This window comes from Pseudophryne corroboree, chromosome 4, assembly GCF_028390025.1.
Source record: "Pseudophryne corroboree isolate aPseCor3 chromosome 4, aPseCor3.hap2, whole genome shotgun sequence".
Classification (NCBI taxonomy): Eukaryota; Metazoa; Chordata; class Amphibia; order Anura; family Myobatrachidae; genus Pseudophryne; species Pseudophryne corroboree.
Window position 1 is genome coordinate 429,965,518 of NC_086447.1, and position 17,381 is coordinate 429,982,898.

At 45.4% G+C, this 17,381-nt stretch overlaps 1 protein-coding gene across 6 annotated transcripts in view; it reads left to right on the plus strand.

Moving 5' to 3' along the window:
• TTK (TTK protein kinase) overlaps window positions 1–17,381 on the plus strand; it is a 429,767-nt gene that overhangs the window by 53,454 nt on the left and 358,932 nt on the right. For 3 of the 6 annotated variants that reach the window (XR_010176004.1, XM_063916870.1, XM_063916871.1), the window contains exon 2: window positions 15,978–16,129. Coding sequence is in view for 5 of the 6 variants with exons in the window: in XM_063916870.1 (XP_063772940.1) it covers window positions 15,978–16,129 (152 nt within the window). In the remaining variant the exon portion in view is untranslated. Of the gene's footprint in view, window positions 1–13,690; window positions 13,797–13,868; window positions 14,087–14,114; window positions 14,253–15,977; window positions 16,130–17,381 lie in introns of those variants that run through there. The other 3 variants (XM_063916874.1, XM_063916872.1, XM_063916873.1) reach the window with 3 other exon arrangements.

Consider the following 17,381-nt stretch of genomic DNA (forward strand, 5'->3'; position numbering starts at 1 on the left):
ACTTCCATCGAGATATCATCTTTAAAGGAAGCCAGTAGTTGCCGCATAGACCCTAGTGTGAGGGGTGAATCATCATCGAGTTGAGAGAGTTTTGTTTGATTCACCCGAGGGGTCATGGATATGTCATCGCCACTCCGGGGTTGCTTAGGTAAAGAGTCCGGTATGACAGAGTGTTTCTGGCTTTGGGAAGACGGGGACTGTTTAAAGAAGGCGACCTGGCGGGTTGGAGTCGGGTCTTTTTGGCGTTTAGGCGGCATAGTCCCAATGTGAGAATCCTCTCACAATTATCGTATACACGAGAAATCGGACCCAGGAGGAGGAGAGATAAGCCTATGTCGGCTCAATATGCATGCCCCGGTAGCTTTACTTCTTCAGGAGCGGGGGGGAGTTCCACACATCACGCTGGAGATCACATCAGAACGGCTTAGCAAGAGGCGAATCACCCCACGGCATCCAGTCGCCGGGTGTCAGCGGGGATGAACTATCCTTATAAGTATGTCTAACTTTCCCTTGTGCAGGCAGATTTGAGTATCAGGGAGTGAGTATGCACCGCGCCTACCTCATATGTAGAGGCACAGAGATGCTGGTATATTTTGCAGAAAAGGTGCTGGACAGAGGCAAAACCGCAGTACTGGCTATTTGCCAGCATTCAAGATGGCGCCTCTAGCTTCCAGTCACAGGCCTCTGATACCTTGGTGCCTTGGGTTCCCTGCGATCATTGGTGGTGTCAGCGGGCGTGGGCCGAGAGTTTCGGGGTCCCTGTCTCCCCCTTCTCGTCAGGACTCTCAGCAGGGTGCTCGGCACTCTTCCGGGGAGGCTCACAGTGATTCAGCCTGAGGTCCCAAGATGGCCGCCGGCTAGTGCACAGGTTGGGAAAGTGCACTATAATCACAGCTCCCGCGGTCTGACAGCAACGGCACCTCGTCCTGTGGGTGCCCGGGGGTCTGGGGCAGGCTGGGGAGCAATGTGGGAAAAGACAGGCGGAGTCGGGCGGCGCTACGGGTCCCGTTCCGGTCGCGATCCGGGCCCGGAGCTCAAAGTCGGGCCGGCGGCAAACTCGAGGCCCTGGTCTCAGATGCCGTAGTAGGCCGTTATCTCGGGAACAATGCAGCGGCCTCCCGGCGGGTTCCCCTCGCCCAGGGTGATGTCCACGGCCGTGGGCAGAGTCTGGCAGAGTGGAACTAAGTGCAGGGAAAAGCTGTTAGTGGGGGCTTTAACCCTGAATGTGCAGGAGCTTCTGCACAGCACGTCCTCACAGTGCAACGCCCAAGCCACGCCCCATGGCTATATCTTTTTGATTTATGTGGGATGATCACGTTTTTAGCGCAGATATACAAACCTGGGACTGTTTTCTATGTGTTTCCAGTGGGATGATGGCTATATCTTTTTGATTTACGTGGGATGATCACGTTTTTAGCGCAGATATACATACCTGGGACAGTTTTCTATGCGTTTCCAGTGGGATGATGGCTATATCTTTTTTATTTACGTGGGATGATCATGTTTTTAGCGCAGATATACATACCTGGGACAGTTTTCTTTGCGTTTCCAGTGGGATGATGGCTATATCTTTTTTATTTATGTGGGATGATCATGTTTTTAGCGCAGATATACATACCTGGGACTGTTTTCTATGCGTTTCCAGTATGATAATGGCTGTATCGCTTTGATTTTCATGGGATGATCACGTTTTTAGCGCAGATATACATACCTGGGACAGTTTTCTATGCGTTTCCAGTGGGATGGTGGCTATATCTTTTTGATTTATGTGGGATGATCACGTTATAAGCGCAGATATACATACCTGGGACTGCTTTTTATGCGTTTCCAGTAGGATAATGGCTATATCTTTTTGATTTATGTGGGATGATCACGTTTTTAGCGCAGATATACATACCTGGGACTGTTTTCTATGTGTTTTCAGTGGGATGATGGCTATATCTTTTTGATTTACGTGGGATGATCACGTTTTTAGCGCAGCTATACATACCTGGGACAGTTTTCTATGCGTTTCCAGTGGGATGATGGCTATATCTTTTTTATTTACATGGGATGATCATGTTTTTAGCGCAGATATACATACCTGGGACAGTTTTCTTTGCGTTTCCAATGGGATGATGGCTATATCTTTTTTATTTATGTGGGATGATCATGTTTTTAGCGCAGATATACATACCTGGGACTGTTTTCTATGCGTTTCCAGTATGATAATGGCTATATCGCTTTGATTTTCATGGGATGATCACGTTTTTAGCGCAGATATACATACCTGGGACAGTTTTCTATGCGTTTCCAGTATGATAATGGCTATATCGCTTTGATTTATGTGGGATGATCACGTTTTTAGCGCAGATATACATACCTGGGACTGTTTTCTATGTGTTTCCAGTGGGATAATGGCTATATCTTTTTGATTTATGTGGGATGATCACGTTTTTAGTGCAGATATACATACCTGGGACTGTTTTCTATGCGTTTCCAGTGGGATGATGGCTATATCTTTTTGATTTATGTGGGATGATCACGTTTTTAGCGCAGATATACATACCTGGGACAGTTTTCTATGCGTTTCCAGTGGGATGATGGCTATATCTTTTTTATTTACGTGGGATGATCATGTTTTTAGCGCAGATATACATACCTGGGACAGTTTTCTTTGCGTTTCCAGTGGGATGATGGCTATATCTTTTTTATTTATGTGGGATGATCATGTTTTTAGCGCAGATATACATACCTGGGACTGTTTTCTATGCGTTTCCAGTATGATAATGGCTATATCGCTTTGATTTTCATGGGATGATCATGTTTTTAGCGCAGATATACATACCTGGGACAGTTTTCTATGCGTTTCCAGTGGGATGGTGGCTATATCTTTTTGATTTATGTGGGATGATCACGTTATAAGTGCAGCTATACATACCTGGGACTGCTTTTTATGCGTTTCCAGTAGGATAATGGCTATATCTTTTTGATTTACGTGGGATGATCACGTTTTTAGCGCAGATATACATACCTGGGACAGTTTTCTATGCGTTTCTAGTGGGATGATGGCTATATCTTTTTTATTTACGTGGGATGATCATGTTTTTAGCGCAGATATACATACCTGGGTGTTAGGCGCCGAGGGTCCGCTCGTCAGTGCGGCCCGGCGCCTAGCAACTAGGGACGCCGCATGCGGACAGCCGCCGGCTCCCTAGCAACGCTAGACGCCGGGCGCACGGAGCCGCACAGACCCTAGCAACGGGGACGCCACTGTCGGACCGCGTTCCCCGTTGCTGGGTCTAAGTTTATCACCTCATTGGTTCCTGGCCGTGCAGCATGCAGCTGCACGGCATGTTGTAATTAGCCCTGTCTGGCTCCTGATTGGAGGGCTTCCATTTAAAGGCACTCTCAGGACTTCTCACAGACGCGGTTATAGCTTCCTGTTTGCTGTGTCAGTTGCAGAGAGTTTTCCAGTCCTGTTCTATCCGGTCGTTCCTGTCCTCAGTGATCCAGTACTCGGAAGTTGTCATCCTTTCCTGGAGTCCAGACCGAGCACCTTTAACATCCTGTGGTGTTCGTGAGTCGCGGCGTAGCCGTGTGTTGCGGCTTGACCGCTTACTATTTATTATTTGGTTATATTGTGTTTCGGAGCTTTTTGCGGAGGATTCCGCTCCCACAAATCCACTCTGGTATCCAGCGGTGCTGGATAGGAGTAACGGATTAGTGGATTTTTGGTTGTCCTTTTCCCTGGCGGTTTGTCCGCACATACTTCTGGTTTAAGTTAGTTAGCTTGTAGCCCCTGGCCTGGTTGCTTAGTCAGAGGGCCCCTTGGTATCACCCTGTCTCGGATTTCCCTTTGTCTCCCATTAAGACCTGAGGGGGCATCGGAGTTGGGCAGACATAATCCGCCCTTCAAACGCGGCTGCCATGGGCTCAAGCAACCATAGTCTCGCAGGGGATTTCTGATTACACGGGCGAGACAACGGAGTTAGGGCGCCAGGGGTTACTAGGCTTTCCCGCTCCCGTAACCAGCATTTCCTTCCAGTACTCTGGCCTCTGTCATAAGATCTCCTCTGGTCAGAAGTACTAGAATCATAACATTATAACCGGCCAGACCAAAATTTAAAATTTAACAGGGTTTGATTTTTTTCCCTTATTCAGTTTAGAAGATTTGTCGGCCTCATGAATCCCACTGGTTTAGGGCCAAATCCTGGCCAGCTTCTAGTTAGCCAGATTCAAGAACTTACTCAGATGGTTCAGGATCTTTCCCTTCGGGTAAGGTCACAGGAAGATCTTTTACGGACTTCCCCGAGGGTCGTTCCTGAACCGAAAATGCATTTGCCTGACCGTTTTTCTGGTGATAGGAAGCAGTTTTTTAATTTTAAAGAGTCTTGTAAACTTTATTTTCGTTTAAGACCAGTCTCCTCAGGTACGGAATCTCAGCGGGTCGGAATTATTATTTCTTTACTTCAGGGGGATCCCCAGACCTGGGCTTTTGGTTTAAGAACAGAGGATCCGGCATTGTTGTCTGTAGACGCCTTTCTGGGGTCTTTAGGGCTATTGTATGATGACCCTGATAGAGAGGCATCCGCCGAGAGTCAGTTACGTGCTCTGAGACAGGGTAGGAATCCCGCAGAGATTTATTGTACGGAGTTTCGCCGTTGGTCGAACGACTGTGGATGGAATGACCCAGCCCTGCGCAGTCAGTTTCGCCTCGGCTTATCTGAGTCTATAAAAGACAGTCTCCTTCAGTATCCCGCTCCTGAGACTCTCGATAAACTCATGGAGCTTTCTATTAAGATTGATCGTCGTCTCAGAGAGCGGAGGGCTGAAAAAGGAGCACCTGTCGGGTCTACCCCTTGTGTTTTTTCCATTCCTGTGGACATAGAGGAGCCCATGCAGATGGGTCTCTCCAAGCTGTCTCCTGAAGAAAGAACCAGAAGGCAAAATTCTGGTCTTTGTTTGTACTGTGGGGGTAAAGGACATTTTGCCCGTAATTGTCCGAGCAAGTCGGGAAACGCCTCGACCAAGTGAATTGTGAGGGGGTTCACTTTGGTCTGCAGCTTATCTCCTCGAATAATTCCCTGTTAGTCCCAGCTAAAGTTTCCTTTGGCAGCCTCTGTTCTTCGGTGTCGGCTTTCGTTGACAGTGGAGCTGCAGGGAACTTTATGGACTTAACGTGGGCCAAGGCCTTAGGTATTCCTCAGTTAACCTTGGGTAGGCATATCACCATGCATGGTTTAGATGGGAGTCCCTTATCCAATGGGGTTATTTCTCTCTGTACACCCCCTGTTCTACTTTCGGTTGGAGCTCTTCATTCCGAAAAAATTTAATTTTTCATTACCCATTGCCCAGCAGTTCCAGTGGTTCTGGGTCACCCTTGGCTGGCCTTTCATAATCCCATCATTGATTGGCAGTCGGGGGAGATCTCACAATGGGGTACCATCTGTAATAAGGAATGTATTACGCTTCCCCTCAGAATTGCTGCTGTCATTCCCACACCTATTCCTGTGGAATACCAGGATTTTGTTGATGTATTTTCCAAGGGCAATGCGGACATTCTGCCTCCCCATCGGCCTTATGATTGTGCTATTGAGCTAATTCCTGGTGCCACATTGCCAAAGGGAAGGTTATATGCATTGTCCGGACCAGAAACTGTGGCCATGAATGAGTATGTTAAAGAGAGCCTAGGGAAAGGATTTATCAGGCCATCTAAATCCCCTTTAAGTGCAGGCTTCTTCTTTGTGGAGAAGAAAGATGGATCACTCAGACCCTGCATTGACTTTAGAGCCTTGAATAAGATCTCAGTAAAAAATACTTACCCTTTGCCGCTGATTTCTGTCCTCTTTGATCAGCTACGTTCGGCTGTGATTTTTTCTAAGATTGACCTGAGAGGAGCGTATAACCTCATCCGAATCAAGTCAGGAGATGACTGGAAAACGGCATTCAGTACTCAATCGGGTCACTACGAGTATCTGGTTATGCCATTCGGCCTGTCTAACGCTCCGGCAGTTTTCCAGGATCTCATTAACGATGTGCTCCGTGATTTTCTTGGAAGATTCGTAGTCGTCTACTTAGACGATATTTTGATCTATTCTGACTCTATTGAACAACATGTTACCCAGGTGCGTCAGGTTCTTCAAAAATTACGTGAAAATCACCTATATGCCAAGCTGGAGAAGTGTGAATTTCATGTCACGGAGGTATCCTTTTTAGGGTACATTATCTCCCCTCGGGGATTCTGTATGGAACCAAAGAAGCTCCAAGCCATCCTTAGTTGGGCGCAACCCACCAACTTAAAAGCAATTCAGCGCTTTTTAGGGTTTGCGAATTATTATAGAAGATTTATTCATTCTTTCTCCGACCTGGTTGCTCCCATTGTGGCACTGACTAAGAAGGGAGCGGATCCAACCAACTGGTCACGTGAAGCTGAAGTATCTTTTCAGGCCTTGAAACAAGCCTTCATCTCAGCCCCAGTCCTCAGACATCCCAAACCAGAATTGCCTTTCATTGTTGAGGTTGATGCCTCGGAGGTTGGAGTAGGGGCTATCCTGTCTCAGAAGGATCCGGACTCTCTAGAATTACATCCTTGTGCCTTTATGTCCAGGAAATTCTCTTCTGCTGAATCCAACTACGATGTTGGTAACCGGGAATTACTGGCTATTAAATGGGCTTTCGAGGAGTGGAGGCATTGGCTTGAGGGAGCAACACATACCATTTCAGTTTTGACTGATCACAAAAATCTTCAGTACATCGAATCAGCTAAACGGCTGAATGCCCGGCAGGCTCGTTGGGCTTTATTTTTTACTCGTTTCAAGTTTTTTATCACTTTCAGGCCAGGTTCCAAGAATACCAAGGCGGATGCCCTGTCACGCAGTTTTCTTCCAGTTCATGATAACAGTCCTGTTACTCCCATACTTCCGTCTTCAGTCATTCGGGCAGGTCTCACACAAGATTTATTCACCCAGTTAAAGCAGCTTCAACATCAAGCTCCTGGAAATACTCCTGCTGGTCGTCTTTATGTCCCTGAGTTTTTGAGAGCAACTGTTTTGACTGAGTTTCATGATAGCAAAGTTGCCGGGCATCCGGGGATCTCTAAGACTTTGGAATTAGTCTCCCGCTCAGTATGGTGGCCTGGTCTTTCCAAAGACATTAAGGAGTTTGTTTTTTCTTGTCAAGTCTGTGCACAGCATAAAGTTCCCCGTTCCTTGCCTATCGGTCAACTTATGCCCTTAAATGTTCCTCTCAGGCCATGGTCTCATATTTCCATGGATTTTGTGGTAGACCTCCCTCTGTCAGCCGGATGCCGAGTCATATGGGTAGTAGTGGACCGTTTTAGCAAGATGGCCCATTTCATTGCTCTTCCCCGACTGCCATCTGCCCAGGGATTGGCAGTTTTGTTCCTCCGCCATGTTTTCAGACTCCATGGATTACCCACTGATATTGTTTCTGATCGGGGTCCACAATTCATTGCACAATTTTGGAAGTCTTTTTGTGCCTCATTAAAGATGAAATTGTCTTTAACGTCCGGCTACCATCCCCAATCCAACGGGCAGACTGAGCGAGTTAATCAATCATAAAAACAGTATTTGCGTTTGTACTCTGCCAAACTCCAAAATGATTGGTCCGAGTTTCTTCCTTTGGCGGAGTTTGCTTACAACAATGCCTGTCATTCCTCCACCAATGTGTCTCCATTTTTTACAGTTTTCGGTTTTCACCCCAGGGCTAATTCCTTTTTTCAACATTCCTCTGTCTCCTCGCGGACCTTGACCTCTCATCTCAGACTCATTTGGAGAAAAGTGCACCTTGCTCTCAGAAAAGCGGCATTTCGGGAGGAAAATTTTTCTGACAGGCTCCGGCGGCCTTGCACTTTTAAAGTAGGAGATAGGGTATGGTTGTCGACTCGCAACATTAAACTTCGACAAACCTCAGCCAGATTGGGTCCCAAATTTATTGGACCATTTCATATTATAAAAAAAATCAATCCAGTTGCTTTCCGGTTACGTTTACCAAGAACTCTCCGGATCGGAAATACGTTCCATTGCTCCTTGTTGAAACCATACGTTTCTTCCAGTAGATTTCCTCGAAAGGTCTCTCAGGGGAAATCACCAGTAGATGTACAGGGTCAGCAGGAGTTCTTGGTGGAGAAGGTTCTCGATTCCAAGTTGTCCCGGGGTCGGCTTTATTTTCTGGTACATTGGAGAGGTTATGGTCCAGAAGAAAGGTCTTGGGTCCTGGATAAGGATCTCCATGCCCCGAGGCTCAAGAGGGCATTTTTTCGAGAATTTCCTCAGAAACCTGGCCTTAGGGGTTCCTTGACCCCTCCTCAAGGGGGGGGTACTGTTAGGCGCCGAGGGTCCGCTCGTCAGTGCGGCCCGGCGCCTAGCAACTAGGGACGCCGCATGCGGACAGCCGCCGGCTCCCTAGCAACGCTAGACGCCGGGCGCACGGAGCCGCACAGACCCTAGCAACGGGGACGCCACTGTCGGACCGCGTTCCCCGTTGCTGGGTCTAAGTTTATCACCTCATTGGTTCCTGGCCGTGCAGCATGCAGCTGCACGGCATGTTGTAATTAGCCCTGTCTGGCTCCTGATTGGAGGGCTTCCATTTAAAGGCACTCTCAGGACTTCTCACAGACGCCGGTTATAGCTTCCTGTTTGCTGTGTCAGTTGCAGAGAGTTTTCCAGTCCTGTTCTATCCGGTCGTTCCTGTCCTCAGTGATCCAGTACTCGGAAGTTGTCATCCTTTCCTGGAGTCCAGACCGAGCACCTTTAACATCCTGTGGTGTTCGTGAGTCGCGGCGTAGCCGTGTGTTGCGGCTTGACCGCTTACTATTTATTATTTGGTTATATTGTGTTTCGGAGCTTTTTGCGGAGGATTCCGCTCCCACAAATCCACTCTGGTATCCAGCGGTGCTGGATAGGAGTAACGGATTAGTGGATTTTTGGTTGTCCTTTTCCCTGGCGGTTTGTCCGCACATACTTCTGGTTTAAGTTAGTTAGCTTGTAGCCCCTGGCCTGGTTGCTTAGTCAGAGGGCCCCTTGGTATCACCCTGTCTCGGATTTCCCTTTGTCTCCCATTAAGACCTGAGGGGGCATCGGAGTTGGGCAGACATAATCCGCCCTTCAAACGCGGCTGCCATGGGCTCAAGCAACCATAGTCTCGCAGGGGATTTCTGATTACACGGGCGAGACAACGGAGTTAGGGCGCCAGGGGTTACTAGGCTTTCCCGCTCCCGTAACCAGCATTTCCTTCCAGTACTCTGGCCTCTGTCATAAGATCTCCTCTGGTCAGAAGTACTGGAATCATAACACTGGGACAGTTTTCTTTGCGTTTCCAGTGGGATGATGGCTATATCTTTTTTATTTATGTGGGATGATCATGTTTTTAGCGCGGATATACATACCTGGGACTGTTTTCTATGCGTTTCCAGTATGATAATGGCTATATCGCTTTGATTTTCATGGGATGATCACGTTTTTAGCGCAGATATACATACCTGGGACAGTTTTCTATGCGTTTCCAGTATGATAATGGCTATATCGCTTTGATTTTCATGGGATGATCACGTTTTTAGCGCAGATATACATACCTGGGACAGTTTTCTATGCGTTTCCAGTGGGATGATGGCTATATATTTTTGATTTATGTGGGATGATCACGTTTTTAGCGCAGATATACATACCTGGGACTGTTTTCTATGTGTTTCCAGTGGGATAATGGCTATATATTTTTGATTTATGTGGGATGATCACGTTTTTAGTGCAGATATACATACCTGGGACAGTTTGCTATGCGTTTCCAGTGGGAAGATGGCTATATCTTTTTTATTTACGTGGGATGATCACGTTTTTAGCGCAGATATACATACCTTGGACAGTTTTCTATGCGTTTCCAGTGGGATTATGGCTATATCTTTTTTATTTACGTGGGATGATCAAGTTTTTAGCGCAGATATACATACCTGGGACAGTTTTCTATGCGTTTCCTGTGGAATGATGGCTATATCTTTTTTAATTACGTGGGATGATCACGTTTTAAGTGCAGATATACTTACCTGGGACTGCTTGCTATGCGTTTCCGGTGGGAAGATGGCTTTACCTTTTTTATTTACGTGGGATGATCACGTTATAAGCGCTGATTTACTTACCTGGGACTGTTTTCTATGCGTTTCCAGTGGGACAATGGCTATATCTTTTTGATTTACATGGGATGATCACGTTTTAAGCGCAGATATACTTACCTGGGACTGTTTTCTATGCGTTTCCGGTGGGAAGATGGCTATATCTTTTTTATTTACGTGGGATGATCACGTTTTTAGCGCAGATATCCTTACCTGGGACAGTTTTCTATGCGTTTCCAGTGGGATTATGGCTCTATCTTTTTTATTTACGTGGGATGATCACGTTTTAAGCGCAGATATACTTACCTGGGATTGCTTCCTATGCGTTTCCGGTGGGAAGATGGCTATATCTTTTTTATTTACGTGGGATGATCACGTTATAAGCGCAGATATACTTACCTGGGACTGTTTTCTATGCGTTTCCAGTGGGATAATGGCTATATCTTTTTGATTTACGTGGGATGATCACGTTTTAAGTTAAAACGTGATCATCCCACGTAAATCAAAAAGATATAGCCATTATCCCACTGGAAACGCATAGAAAACAGTCCCAGGTATGTATATCTGCGCTAAAAACGTGATCATCCCACATAAATCGAAAAGATATAGCCATCATCCCACTGGAAACGCATAGAAAACTGTCCCAGGTATGTATATCTGCTCTAAAAATGTGATCATCCCATGAAAATCAAAGCGATATAGCCATTATCCTACTGGAAACGCATAAAAAGCAGTCCCAGGTATGTATATCTGCGCTTATAACGTGATCATCCCACATAAATCAAAAAGATATAGCCATCATCCCACTGGAAACGCATAGAAAACTGTCCCAGGTATGTATATCTGCTCTAAAAACGTGATCATCCCATGAAAATCAAAGCGATATAGCCATTATCATACTGGAAACGCATAGAAAACTGTCCCAGGTATGTATATCTGCACTAAAAACGTGATCATCCCATGAAAATCAAAGAGATATAGCCATTATCCTACTGGAAACACATAAAAAAGCAGTCCCAGGTATGTATATCTGCGCTAAAAACGTGATCATCCCACGTAAATAAAAAGATATAGCCATTTTCCCACTGGAAACGCATAGAAAACTGTCCCAGGTATGTATATCTGCACTAAAAACGTGATCATCCCATGAAAATCAAAGAGATATAGCCGTTATCCTACTGGAAACGCATAAAAAGCAGTCCCAGGTATGTATATCTGCGCTAAAAACGTGATCATCCCACATAAATCAAAAAGATATAGCCATCATCCCACTGGAAACACATAGCAAACAGTCCCAGGTATGTATATCTGCGCCAAAAACGTGATCATCCCACGTAAATAAAAAAGATATAGCCATCATCCCACTGGAAACACATAGAAAACAGTCCCAGGTATGTATATCTGCGCTAAAAACGTGATCATCCCACATAAATCAAAAAGATATAGCCATCATCCCACTGGAAACGCATAGAAAACTGTCCCAGGTGTCACTGACCTAGATTGAGGGTGTTGTGAACTCGGGGATTCTTCCGATGGTTGGGAAGAGGAACCACAACTGGGCCGGAACAGGGGTGGCCTGATATAGGATTTCCTCATACAGGACTCTGACAGTAAGGTTTAGTGAAATATTGAAGAACTTTATTGCAGGAAAAGAACAACTCAAAGTCATATAGCATAAAGGGAACTTATGAGGGAATGTCCAGGCCCATTGAAGGGTTAGTGAGCAATGTTAAAGATACTGGTGACTGAAGAAATTGTGAGCGATGTTTAAAAGACACTGATGATTTGAAGAACTTGTAAACGGTGGTTAAAGACACAGATGACTTAAAGAACTTGTGAACGGAGATTAGGACGCTGGTGATTTGAAGAACTAAGTGCAGTGGTTTAGGACGCTGATGATTTGTAGAACTTGAGAACGGTGACTGAGACGTTGATGATTTGAAGAGCTTAAGTGCAGTGGTTTAAGACGCTGATGATTTGCAGAACTTGAGAACGGTGACTGAGACGCTGATGGTTTGAAGAACTTAAGTGCAGTGGTTTAAGACGCTGATGATTTGTAGAACTTGAGAACGGTGACTGAGACGATGATGATTTGTAGAACTTGAGAACGATGACTGAGACGCTGATGATTCGTAGAACTTAAGTGCAGTGGTTTAAGTCGCTGATGATTTGCAGAACTTGAGAACGGTGATTAGGGCCCGCAGCCCACGCTGATTCCTAGGAGCACTGGTGACTGGACCGCAGAGAGACACACCAGCCGCTAGGAACGCTGGAACCTGTGCAGCGAACTGGCACCTGGAAGTGCCGGAGACACTGGAGTACAGCTTCGGAGATTCTCGCCGGGAACAAGAGCGCTGGCATCCACTTCGGGAAAAGACGATACTCAGGCGCTGAGGCTCTGTCCGGCGTCTGACTTTGAATCTCCCGCCACCGCTGGATTGGCGGAACAGTCTGATGACGTCACCTGCCCCCCGCCCACGTGATGCCGGGTGTCTTGGCGGCGCCCCTGCCCTGGAGAACCGCCGGGAGCCGCGCCAGCCAGACGCCGGAGCCCGTGGCCCACCGAAGGCGGAGGCCGCAACACAGACCAGCAAGCCTCTGGCGTGTGACACCAGGTATGTATATCTGCGCTAAAAACGTGATCATCCCATGAAAATCAAAGTGATATAGCCATTATCCTACTGGAAACGCATAGAAAACAGTGACAGGTATGTATATCTGCGCTAAAAACATGATCATCCCACGTAAATAAAAAAGATATAGCCATCATCCCACTGGAAACGCATAGAAAACTGTCCCAGGTATGTATATCTGCGCTTATAACGTGATCATCCCACGTGAATCAAAAAGATATAGCCATTATCCTACTGGAAACGCATAGAAAACAGTCCCAGGTATACGGAAATGTGATTATAACGCAGTCATCCAATGTAAATTTTAATTGATTTTTATACAGTTTATAAAACAGAAATTAGGTGTACTTGAACACCTTATGCAATGGTATGTGTACATATATTATACTATATAATAAATGTGGGATAATGTACTTTTTACTGCAAATTATAAATATATTATAAGTCACTTTTTGGGCCTGACTTACATAAAATTTGATGTTGTATGATATTTTTTTGTTTGTTAGTCTTTAAATTAAGTAAAAAATTCTGACATCTAGTGTCTTGGAGGTGAACTGCATGTAATCATCCCGATCATCCCTTTCTGTGATCATCCTTTTAGTACATCCCTACATCGGTACTATAGCGTTCACCTCTGAATCACCCTACCAATTAGTAGGCAGTGGTACACTGCCTGTTTGTCTTTTATTAAAATAAACATACATTGAACTAAAACATTTCTCGTTCAAATATCTAACTATAAATCTGAGATTAATATTATTACAACTCCGTAACGCTATTGCTGGCTTTATCTAACGGTAGAGGCTAGATCCAAGTGGCCTAAGGGACCTTTTCCGTCAGGGGGAGGAGCCACGACACAAGGGGGAGGAGCTACGCCAGCGGTACAGTTGGTCTAGTATCCACACCACCAACTATTACCTTTAGTAATTAGGTGGCGAGCGGAGCGGAGCGAGCCACCGTGCCCGAAGCGTGGCAAGCGAAGCGAGCCCGCGAGGGTACTTTTCGGGTACCTTGTTCGGCCGCAGCTCCTCCCCCTGGTGACGGGTCTCCTCCCCTAGGTACGTCAGAAGGTCCCTTCTCCCACTCCAATATAGAACCAACCTTTATCTAACATACTGCCCTACACACACATGGCCGCATGAGAGTCAGCGAGAAGCCTCTGATCACTTCCTTTTCCGTTTGCATTGGCCAATCACGGCTCGGCATTGCGGATGTGGCAAATTTCAAACTAGGGGCTCGGCGGCTTTACGTACTGCTGCTGTTCTGCACCGTGACAGCGCGGGGAACTTTCTCCGTTACCGGCGTCACCGGGTGTCATACAGAGAGTAACGGCGGCGCTGCCTGACAGGTTGGTGTCTCCTATAGGTGTGTCAGTGTATTACTGCTGCCGCCTGTGCTGTACAGGGGAGCGGGGACGTCGACACTGAGATGAGCACGGCCCGCTAATGGGACGTCTCCCTGGGGTTGCTGCATTATCTCTGGTAGCATGGCTTCAGCAACGATGATGCCAAGGAGTGAGTGCGTGTTTTATACAGAGCAGCACATATATGTATACGCGCTGTAGCTCCATAGACTGAAAACTAAACAAGAAAAAGTCCGGCCAATTTCTTTATTGATGAGTGCTGTTGCTCCAGAGTAAGGCACCCCCATCTCCCCCGAGTAAGAATGAGGTTATACTTGCAGTGGGAAAAATAGACTTGGTCCCATTAAAGGCAATTTCTGTAGTAATGCATTTTAGTTATCCAGGAGATCTCTCTTCAGTTTCTGAGAGGTCTTTTGATGGCAAAAACTGTATCCTATATTTATAAATTAGCTGATCAGTGTCCCGTGTAGTTTGAATGGACACTGAATATTGATTTTCAGATAAGCATAAAACCACTCCATGCCTGATAAATCATGATTATTGTTATGGAATTTATATAATATGTGGGCGAGTCATTATTATGACCACCGCCTATACTTGACGTTGGCAGCGCATGAAGTACATCACGTGTTGTGCGCTGTCTTGGTGGGTATATAAGGTGTGCGATAGGCCGCCTGCACAAATATCACTCGTTGCTGTCATGGGTAAAAGGGGTGATTTATCCGCGTTGCAGAAAAGGATAATTATCGGCTTTTGGGCCAAGGGTGGCAGTATTTCTGAAACAGTGCAGTTTGTGAACTATTCTTGTGCTGCTGTGGTGTTGGTGTATTGGGACTGGGCAAATGGTACTATTGCTAATAACCGACGTGGAAACTTCGGAGCAGCATGTGCCATTTATGCGAGAGTTGAACTTTGGCAATGAAGGTGCACGAGGGTCGACCAGTTGGCTACAGTGGAGGAGCTTACCGTCAAAATGAACCCAGGGGCTACCAGACGTGTGCCTAAAACGACCGTTCAGCACGTCTAGTTGCTGGCCGTGCTGCACACGGCGGTTACTCTGGCTATTAGCTGGTGGTCATAATAATGTGACTCGACTGCGTATAAAAACATTTTTATTATACCAGGATACAAGGTCTATTAAGCTAGGTACACACTGTCAGATTTTTTTTTGGTAGGCCCGACAATTGGCCGATTATTTGGGGAAATTGTAGGCACCAATATCTGAGCTACACACTAAAAAAAGTTAAACTTTAAAGTTACAGATGTTTGCCAAAACCACACTGCATTTGCATATGTCCGCCCAAAGGAGGATAACCTAGTGACAGGTAAACAAAGGAAATATGGGCAGATTATTAAGAATGCACACACACTGGTCGATATCTGGAGATTGTGGATAAGATTTTTGGTTTGAGGGCGACAGATCGGAAAAAATCAACCGTACACACTATACAAAAAATGTGGTAGTTCTTTTGTATCTGAGCCCTTTTACTGGGACAGAGATGTAACGTGATACACATTTGTATGTAACATGAGTCACGTTTCAGAACTGATTTTAAGTATGATTTGGTTAACATTCACTTTTTATTTTGTCAATCTTAAGTTTATGTAAAAATAAGAGAGGAGAGCAGGTCCCCGCAGTTCCTATGTCCATTCTGTTGTAACACGAGTCACGCATGTAAACAATAATTTCTAAGAGTGTAAATTTTTTGTTCTGCTTCTAAGCATTACGACTACCTGCTCCATATTTTATGGTCATGTTTTTAAAATGTTGAATTTCAGCTTCAGGATTGTGTGTGGTGCATTTAGACGTCTAATAATTAACATGAAATGTAACGTGAGTCACACGAAATGACCCATTTGACTTTGTCATTTTTAGCCTATCTAAAATGGATGATGAAGATATTAGTGAGCGCAAATTAAAAATCGCCTCCATCTTGGACAGAGTTAAAAGCTTCAAAACGAAGTATGCTAATGAGGATAATCTGACAGATGAATTGACTTTCACAAAGTCCTCTGCAGACACAACAGGTGAGTCATGTTTGAAATGTTTTAGTTTACGTTATAAATAAGAATATTCTGGAAGGAGTTAGATTCAGTCTATGATGTGCTGTTGAAATGGCACAACAAATCACCCCGAAATCATGCATATTTGTCCACAGTCCCTGAATAGACCCTCTAAAATGACAGTTGAGGTGCCCAAAAACCCTACTTTGGATGGATTTCTGCTCGCACCTTAAGAAGCTGTGAGCAAAAATCTGCAATAAGTAATTGGTGCCTAAAAACAACTGAATAACTCCTGGACGTATCAGTCTGGAGCTTCGACTGCAATAAACAATTGAATTCCCCCATGGGGGAATATGTAAGAAGAGAGGTGATAAGGGCCTTATGCACAATAACCAGCTCTAGATGACACTAGCATTGAAATTCAGATATGTATGGAAGCTGATTACGCAGATTTCTACATTATCTGTAAATATCGACATCTGAAAATCATCCAGATGTAATTAAAAACTGATAAGCACACTTTTATGGCTTATAATTTTTACACAAATCGGCAGGATTACCTGCCGTCCCTGTACTAAATTGTGGCAACTTTTAAGTTCCTGCTGCACATGAGTGATCTCACAATGTTTACAAGATTTTGCGCATGCGTAGTGGGGCTGTCCGGATGGTAAGACACAGCACACCAGCACTAGGCTGGTGCGCTGTGGATCTGGCAGGGATCATCTTGTGGGGCGGTGGGAGGGAGAGGGGCGTCTTCTCTATCTCACTCTGGCAGCCAAGATGTTTGTTCATCTCTGTGTTGTTGCTTCCTGCTTTGCCTTGATAAGATGCTAAACCAGAAGAGCTATAGCCCCCACCTTTGTTGCTGATCTACTTTCTCTGTAGCCGGGGTGATCCGATACAATGACTCTAATAGGGCGATTTAGTTCTAATACACCTAGCAACGCAATACGGTACAGAAATGTTGCAGATTTTCCTGCACATCTCTATGGGCTGTGTAGAAAAATGTGATGTTCGTGGCAGTAAGTTGCTGGGAAAATGGTCCAAATGCCAGCAACTTGTTGCCATTGTGAGTATTTGAATTACCCCCAAAGGCTGTAAAGTATAATTTGCAGGAAGGGGGCCAAGTACAGTTCACATTCACAGTGGAAACCATGTTTAAGGTTATTCCACTGAAACATAGTTTTCACTATTTTGTGGAATTATATTCCAGTCACTTTTTATTGTTATCTCTCATCATTTCTGTTGTTGGTGTTTATTTTCTGTTTTCTCCCAA